This window comes from Rhincodon typus, chromosome 46 (assembly GCF_021869965.1).
Source record: "Rhincodon typus isolate 14 chromosome 46, sRhiTyp1.1, whole genome shotgun sequence".
NCBI classification, from domain to species: Eukaryota; Metazoa; Chordata; class Chondrichthyes; order Orectolobiformes; family Rhincodontidae; genus Rhincodon; species Rhincodon typus.
Window position 1 is genome coordinate 6,372,286 of NC_063377.1, and position 8,809 is coordinate 6,381,094.

The following is an 8,809-nucleotide window of genomic DNA, read 5'->3' on the forward strand; positions in this document are numbered from 1 at the left end:
GATGTGCGGGTTAGGGTGGATTGGCCGTGCTAAATTGTCCCGTAGTGTCCAGGGACGTACAGGTTAGGGTGGATTAGCCATGGGAAATGCAGGGTTACAGGGATAGGGTGGCGGGGTGGCAGAGGGGGTAGGGGAGGTGGAGGTGGTGTTGGGTCTAGGTGGGATGCTGTTTGGAGAGTCAGTGTGGACTCAATGGGCCGAATGGCCTGGTTCCACAATATAGGGATTCTTTGTGTCCTAAGCCTCCTCTTATAAAGCCCAGAATCCTGTGGGCTTTCTTAAGAGCCTGCTCACGTTGATTCTCTGTCACGATATTGTGAGTTGTGTCCCAGTTTGCCGACTATTCAACCAAGTGGGGCATCACACCCTCATCTTTTTCTACCCCTCCACCTTCCCTGACAGTCGGATGCTGTCCCAGCCAGCAGAGCACTCGGGCACCACAGTGGTTAGAGTTGCAGTAACTCCAGGAGGATCTCATGTGTTTCTTCTTTCTGTCTCTCTTTCTCTCTCTCTCTTTCCGTGTGTGCTGTCCTCCCTCGCTGCAGGGAAGGGGCGCTTCCAGCTAACGCAAATTGACCCGTTTGTGTGCTCCCAGTGTCGGACGGACTTCACCCCCCACTGGAAGCAGGAGCGGAGCGGGAACATCCTGTGTGAGCAGTGCGTGACCTCCAACCAGAAGAAGGCGCTGAAAGCCGAGCACACTAACAGGCTCAAGACCGCGTTCGTCAAAGCCTTGCAGCAGGAGCAGGTACTGCGTCCCGGCGCCTGGTCACCGAGCGAAGAGGCTGTTTGCACCCTCGAGCCCGCTCCATGCCCGTCACCAGATTCTCCAATTGTCCACGCCCTCCGATAGCTGAGGGAGCCGCCCTCTTCCCCCGCCCACCCAGAGCCTCGTGCTCTTCTTTCTGGCGCAGCTCCGTTAGAAAACCCTCTGTTCTTGGTGACCCCCCCCTACACAACACGCAGATACGGGTCTGAAATGGACGAGTTCAGCTTCGACCGCGGCAAGTGTTGGGCTCAAACCGGTCACCTCCCAGTGACCCCGACCGCCAAATGCTCCTGGTGCTAGATTGTTGAGTGAGAGCCGCTTCTGGTTTGAATCTTTCACATTTGAGCTTCACGTGGAGTCTGAGCTGAAACAGCCAGGCCTTTCTGTAGGAGTGTCGATTGAAAGTTTAAACCCCACTGCTGCCACCCCCCCCGCCCCCAAACCTGGTTCACTCGAGTCCCTTTAAGGAAAGGGAATTGGGTATCCTGACCCAGTCTGCCTCGATGCTGTGGTTCACTCTGACTCCACCCACCCCAAAATGAGCTGACAAAGTCTCCCTTAGTGTATCGAAATTCGCTCGCTCTCTCCACCCCTCTCGCTCGCTCTCTCCACCCCTCTCACTCGCTCTCTCCACCCCTCTCACTCGCTCTACCCCTCTTGCTAGCTCTCTCTGTGTATCTCCGCCACCCACTCTCTCTCTCTATGTTTTCCTCTCTCGTTGTGTGTCTCTCTCTTACTCTTTTGCATTTAATTCTCTCTTAATTTCTTTTTCTCTCTTTCATTCCTCTTTTTCTCTCTCACTCGCTTTTCGTTCGCTCTCAGTGCTTTTCACGATCTCTCACACTGTCTCTCTCAGTTTCACTTGGTACGATGTAAAGATTTGGTCCCTGAAAATCCGTGGGATGGTGAAGGTGCCACGTCAGCGTACGTTGCGGTGGGCCCCTTTGGCTACAGCTGGTCTTGACCCGTCCGTCTCTGGTCTCTGCAGGAAATTGAACAGCGAATACAGCAGCAAGCGGCAGCCGTCTCGGCGCCCCCTACGTCTGCACCCACCGGTGTGCCAATGAGCAAACCCGAGCCAGTGATCAGGCACCATCCTCTCCGGCAGGTAAGCCCCTTGGCAAGGGGTGGGTCAGAGGATATCTGCCACAGGAGGGAGAACTGGCTATGCCTGACATCCCACAGGTGCTGCCCAGTCTCCCCATTCTGGCTGGACAGATCCACCTCCACCTGGAAACTGCGGGTCAACCTCGTGACCTTCCTGTGTACCTCACCCAGCACCTGCCACGTGGGCAGGTCAATACCTGGTGCAGTGTGGGAACAGAGGCCCAGGGGAGGTTGCTGAACTGTTTTTGGTGCAGAATGAGTCCACTCGGCCCCTCCAGCCCCCGTGGAGCAATCCAGTCAATTCCATTCCTTCCCCCTGCTGTCTTCAGATAGCCCCCAGCGAGTATTTCCCACACTCCCCTCCGAAGGCCCATCTGATTCACATTCAAGATCATTCCTCATCTCTACTTACCCGCCCTGTTGAGGGCACGGTGTTAGAGTAAAGCTCCTTCTACGTTGTTCCCTCATCAAACACTCCCAGGGCAGAGACATCACAGGGTTAGATACAGAGTAAAGCTCCCTCTACACCGTACCCCATCAAACAGTCTCAGGACAGGGACAGCATGGGGTTAGATACAGAGTAAAGCTTCCTCTGCACTGTCCCCCCTCCCGCCCCCATCAAACACTCCCAGGACAGGGACAGCACAGGGTTAGATACAGAGTAAAACTTCCTCTGCACTGTCCCCCCCTGTCCCCAGGACAGGGACAGCATGGGATGATATATAACGTAACGCTCCCTCTGCACAAGCCCCTCTAATTACTCCCTGCAGCAGCAGCACGGGGTGAGATAGAAAGTAAAGCTACATTTGTAAAAACCGAAAGAACCGCGGATGCTGTAAATCAGGAACAAAAACAAAGTCGCTGGAAAAGCTCAGCAGGTCTGGCAGCATCTGTGGAGGAGAAAACAGAGTTAACGTTTCAGGTCCGGTGACCCTTCCTCAGAAGGGTCTAAGAAAGGGTCACCAGACCCGAAACGTTAACTCTGTTTTCTCCTCCACAGATGCTGCCAAACCTGCAAAGCTACATTTGTCCCCATCAAAGATTCCAAAGAGAGGGACTACACAGAGTTAGATAGACAGTAAGTCTCTCTCTGTACTGCCCCCCATCAAACACTCCCAGGACAGGGACAGCACGAGGTTAGATACAGAGTAAAACTACCTCTGCTGTTTTCAAATGGCTCAGAGTTGATGAGCTGGAGTCTGAGCTTTGAATAACTGCAACACGTCAGGGAGAGGGTGGAGGGTGGAGGGGGGAGTTACCTGGATGCTGTGTTTTAGGAGGCATTCACCCCTCCAAGGTTAATTACCACCAAGTTTGGTCAGTGTTCAGGGACAGGACAGAATGACTAAGCCAGGCAAGTTAGAGGCATCCCAGAGATTGTGCTGGAAGAGCCGTCAGTGTGTCTAACAATTTTGAGATTCTTGTTCCGTGTGGATGAGAGTAAAGGCTGTAGGAAGCAAACTGACCATAGCGCCATGGGATAGGGAGCTATTCAGGAGAGGGGAGAAAAAAGAAATGCAGGTATAATTGGGGAAAGGATAGTCAGGGGACTGGGCACGGTTCTCTGTGGCCAGGATTGAGAGTCCCAAAGACTGTGTTTCTTGCCTGGTGCCCGGTTCAGGATTTCTCATCTGGGCTGCAGAGGTACTTGGTTTGGGAGGGGAAAGATCCCGTTGTCATGGTCCACGTAGGTACCGACGATACAGGCAAGAAGCAAAGAGGAAAGAGCTTCTGCTGAGGGGACATGAGCAGCTAGGGTCTAAATTAAAGCAGAACCGAAAAGGCGATCATCTCTGGATGACTACCTGAGCCATGAGCTAATTGGCACAGGGTCGACAAGATTAAAGAGTTAAACGTGTGGCTCAAAGATTGGTGTGGGAGATATGGGTTTGAATTCATGGGCCATTAGCACCAGTACTGGGGAAAGAGGGAGCTGTTCCAATGGGATGGGCTCCACTTGAATCCATGCTGGGACTGTAGTCCTGGTAAATCTGATTACTAGGGCTTTAAACTAAATAGTGGCGGGGGGAGTGGGTTCAGTTGAGTGCAAAATTAGGGAAGTGTTAAAGGGGGGGTGGGCTGAGCAGAGGCTTTTAAAGTTTCCAGAAAAAGTATTAGAACAGAGAGCATGGAAAGGGTCAGGAATGTAACTTCAGGCACAGCAGATAAGGGCACAAACTATGAGAAAGGGAATCAGTCAATGCTGGTACTTAAAGGCATGCAGTGTACAGGACAAGGCAAGTGAGCTTATAGCGCAGATTGAAATTTGCGGCTGTAGTGTTGTGGGTATCACGAGATGTGGCTATGAGGACATCAAGGCTGGGAACTAAATATCCAAGGATACACACTCTTTCGAAAGGACAGAGGGGATGGGGTTAGCCTGTTAGTCAGAAATGAAATTCAGACCAAGAAGTGATATCGAGTTGGAAGGCTTTTAGAGTCTGTGTGGATAGAGTTGCGGAACTGCAAGGGAAAAATACCCTGATGGGAGTTGTGTACAGGCCTTGTAGCAGTGGTCAGGATGTGGGAAAGAAAATAAATCGAGAGATAGAAAGGCACATAAGAAAGGCACTGTTACAGTACACACGGGGGACTTCGTTATGCAGGTGGGTTGGGAAAATCAAGGAGAAAGAATTTGTGGAATGTCTACGAAATTTTTTTTTGGAGCAACTTATGGTATAGCCCACTAGAGAGCGGAGAGTTCTGGATTTGGTGATGTTTATTGAGGCAGACTTGATTTTGGAGATACAGGTGAAGGAACTCCCAGGGGACAGTGACCATAATATGATAGAATTCACCCTGCAGTTTGAGTAAAGCTAACTACAAAGACACGACAGGGTTGCTGGCCAGAGTTGGTTGGAAGGGGAGCCTTTAGCAGGGAAGATGGTGGACCAGCAGGAGTTTCTGGGGGTAATTTGGGACGCACAACGAAAATTCATCTCCAGGAAGAAGAAGCATACTAAAGGGAGGATGAGGCAACCATGGCTGACAAGGGAAATCAGGGACGGCATAAAAGCAAAAGAGAAAGCATTCAATGTGATAAAGGTGAGTGGGAAGCCTTTAAAAACCAGCAGAGGATAACTTAAAAAAAATGCAGTAAGGTAGGGTGAAGAACCAAGGTGAAAGTAAGTTAGCTAGTAATATAAAGGAAGATTGAAAGAGTTTTTATTTAGGATATCTTTAAGCTAAGAAAGAGGCTCCAGTGGACATTGGGCCGCTGGAAAATGAGGCTGGAGAAGTAGCAATGGGGAACAAATAAATGGTGGAGGAACTGAATAGGTACTTTGCATCGGTTTTCACAGTGGAAGGCACCAGCAGCAGACCATAACTTAAAGAGAGTCAGAGGGCAGATGTGATTATGGAGGACCTGGTTGAAACTTGCAGAATATTGAGAGGCCTGGATAGGGTGAACGTGGGGAAGATGTTTCCACGAGAGGGAGACTAGGACCCGAGGGCACAGCCTCAGAGTGAAGGGATGACCCTTTAGAACTGCGATGAGGAGGAATTTCTTCAGCCTGACGGTGGAGGGTGAATCTGTGAAACTCATCGCCATAGAGGGCTGAGGAGGCCAAGTCGCTGAATGTATTTAAGACAGAGATAGGCCCTCGATTATAAGGGGATAATCAAGGAGAGGGCAGGAGAATAGGGTTGAGAAAGATATCAGCCATAATTGAATGGTGGAGCAGACTCGATGGGCCGAATGGCTCAATACTGCTGCTATATCCTATCGTCTTATGGAAAGTGAAGAAAATAAAGCTACTTTTACTCTTCTAAAATGAAAATAAAGCTGCTTCTACTCTTATAATCTGAAAGTAAAGATTACGCTGTCCCCATGAAATACTCCTAGGACAGGGACAGCACAAGGTTAGATACAGGATAAAGCTGCCTGTACTCTTTTGAACAGAATGCAAAGCACTCTCTACTCATTTAAACTGAAAGTAAACTAAATAAAGCTGCCTCTACACTGTCTCCATCAAACAGTCCGAGAATAGAACAGTATGGGATTAAATTCTGAGTAAATCTCCTCTAGACTATACCCATCAAACAATCCCAGGACAGGTGCAACATGTCCATAGCTGCTTGAGAGTGGAGTCAGAGGTAGACAGGGCGGTGAAGATGGCTTTCGGCATGTTTGCTTTCATCGGTCAGAACACGGAGTATCGGAGTTGGGACATCTTATTGTGGCTGAACAAGATGTTGGTGAGACCACGTTTGGAGTACCATGTGCAGCTCTGGTCGCCCTGTTATAGAAAGGATATTATAAATTAGACAGAGTGCAGAAAAGATTTATTAGGATGCTACCTGGACTGGAAGGTTTGACTTATAAGGAGAGGCTGGATAGGCTGGGACCTTTCTCCTTGGAGCACAGGAGACTGAGGGGGTGACCTTATAGAGGTCTATAGAATCATGAGAGGCATTGATAAGGTAGACAGCCGACAGCTTTTCCCCAGGGAACGGGAGTCTAAAACTAGACAACAAAGGTTTAAGGTGAGAGGAGAGAGATACAAAAGGGTCCGGAGGGGCAGGTTTTTCACAGAGTGAGGTGAATGTCTGGAACAGGCTGCCAGAGATATTGGTGTAAGATGAGTACAATTTTGTCATTTAAGAAACATTTGGACAGGTACATGGATAGGATAAGCATGGAGGGATATGGACCAAATGCAGGCAAATGGGACTAGTTTAAATTATGAAAACTGGGAAACATGGACAAGTTGGGCAGAAGGGCCTGTTTCCATGCCGTGGACCTCAATGATTCTGTGACTAGATACAGAATAAATTTCACTCTACTGTTTTAAATTGAACATTAACTTCTCTTGACACTATCCCCATCAAACACTCCCAGGATAGGGATAGTACAGTGTTAGATACAGAATAAAGGTCCCTCTACACTGTCCCTTTCAAACACTGTCAAGGACAGATAAAGTACAAGGTTAGATACAGAATAAATCTTCCTCTGCACAAGACCCAATAATCGTACATTGGGCAGGAACAGCACAGGATTAGGTACAGAGTAAAGTTCTGTCTGCTCTTTTAAACTGAAAGTAAAGCACTCTCTGCACTGACCCCCATCCAACACAGCGAGGACAGGAACAGAAACAAAGTTGCTGGAAAAGCTCAGCAGGTCTGGCAGCATCTGTGAAGGAAAAAACACAGTTAACGTTTCAGGTCCGGTGACCCTTCCTCAGGAACAGCACTGGGTTAGATACAGAGTTAAATAAACTCTACACTGTGTCCCCTACCAAACACTCCCAGGACAAGAACAGCTCAGGGTTAAATACAGAGCAAAGCTCACTCTACACTGTCCCCAAATACTCGAAGGACAGGGGCAGCACGGCATTAGATGGAGAGATAGATACAGAGTAAAGCTCTTTCTACACTGTCCCCCATCAAACACTCCCACTGAAAGCTGACTGATTTCTGATGTGTCTCAGCTGGGTTGAACATCAGGCTATGGCGATGTTGAAACAGCACCTCACCTGATCTGCCTCACCAGTCACCCTCCCGCCAGCTCTGCCTGTTTTGAATTGCTCCGCTCACTTTCAGTGTCTTTGTGCTCTTGCCTCCTGCAGCAGCCGCCTCAGTCACAATCGTCACTCCAGCGAGGGCTCCACACCTCCGCCCGCAGTGTGCTCTCCAACTTTGCCCAGGGCCCCCAGATGCACGTGGCCAGCGGTCTCCTAGGCATGCCAGGTAAGCATGCAGTGCGGAGCGGAGCCCCCAGCCGAGGACAAAGGCCGTACTTCACCAGCTCAGGTAGACACAAACACTCTCTGCTCGGCCGAGCGGTGCGCAAGCGGCCTTCGAATCTGTCTTTGCTTGACTTCTGAACCATTTTCCTGCACAGTGAAACCTGTAAAACATGGACCCCCCTTCCCCTGCCATGCTGTAATCTCCCACCTATTTGTGTGTCATTTGACACTCTTCTCTCCCCAAGTGGAGGCTAAAACATCCCCCAAGGCTGTGGGTTGTCAGAGCCACAGGCAAAGGTTTTCCAATCCCAGATAGGGCACTTTCCCAGCTGCTGTGCACTCTGGGTAAACAGCCCACCATTCCCCTGGCAGCCATGGAAATTGTATTATCCCCACAATTCCTGTGTAAGGGGAATCTCTGTGTTATTAAACACCATCCTGGCACCTCCCCCACCCGAATCCAAAGTCTGACCAGAGCCTGTTGTAGATTTTATCCATTGCTTGGGAGGGGTGGCCACAATTGGAATGTCTCTTCTTTTGTTTGTAATAACAGGGGTCCGTACATGTTTCACTGTGCATGGGTTTCCTTGCGGCCTGTGTGTATTGGCCCACAGTTTTAATTGCAACATGCGCCCGGGAGAGAGTTGTATCGTGTGGGCTGGCACAGCCAGAAAGGAAGGTGCATCGTTAGTGGGTGGATGAGAGTGGGCATGGGCTGGTGGAGGGTCACATGCTGGAGGGGAGGTGCAAAGGGCAGAAGGAGAGCACTAACGACCCAGTGGAGGACAGGGGAACCCGCCTCTGGCACCAGGGCTGTAAGGGAAGCTGGTTGTGATGCTGCAAGGGTCAAGCAGTCAGCAAGCCTGGCTCCTTCTTGGCATAACGGGTCAGCGGGCATGGTTTCTCACAGTGCCCCAGTCCCAGCAAGAAACATGGTAGGTTCGCTGGCTTTGGAGTAACTCCAGGTTTAAAAAAAATACACCCAGCTGGGTGGTGTTGATTGGAGCACTGATTGTGGGGGTGGTTTTCACACGCCGAGATTCTGTGTCTGTAATGGGGACAATACAGAGGATGCTTTAATTTCAGTTTAAAAGAGTAGAGGAAATTTTACTTTCAGTCTAAAACAGTAGGGGGAGCTTTAATTTCAGTTTAAAGAGCAGAAAGAGCTTTGTTCTCTGTATCTAAAACTGTGTTATCCCTGTCCTGGGAGTGTTTCATGAGGACAGTGTAGAGGGAGCTTTAC

General features: G+C 49.8%; 1 protein-coding gene across 1 annotated transcript in view; it reads left to right on the plus strand.

The window, feature by feature from the left end:
- LOC109919320 (transcriptional repressor p66-beta) overlaps positions 1-8,809 on the plus strand; it is a 37,863-nt gene that overhangs the window by 22,560 nt on the left and 6,494 nt on the right. The window contains exons 5-7 of the mRNA XM_048620289.1: positions 263-748; positions 1,758-1,877; positions 7,447-7,630. Coding sequence (XP_048476246.1) covers positions 263-748; positions 1,758-1,877; positions 7,447-7,630 — 790 coding nt within the window. The remainder of the gene's footprint in view (positions 1-262; positions 749-1,757; positions 1,878-7,446; positions 7,631-8,809) is intronic.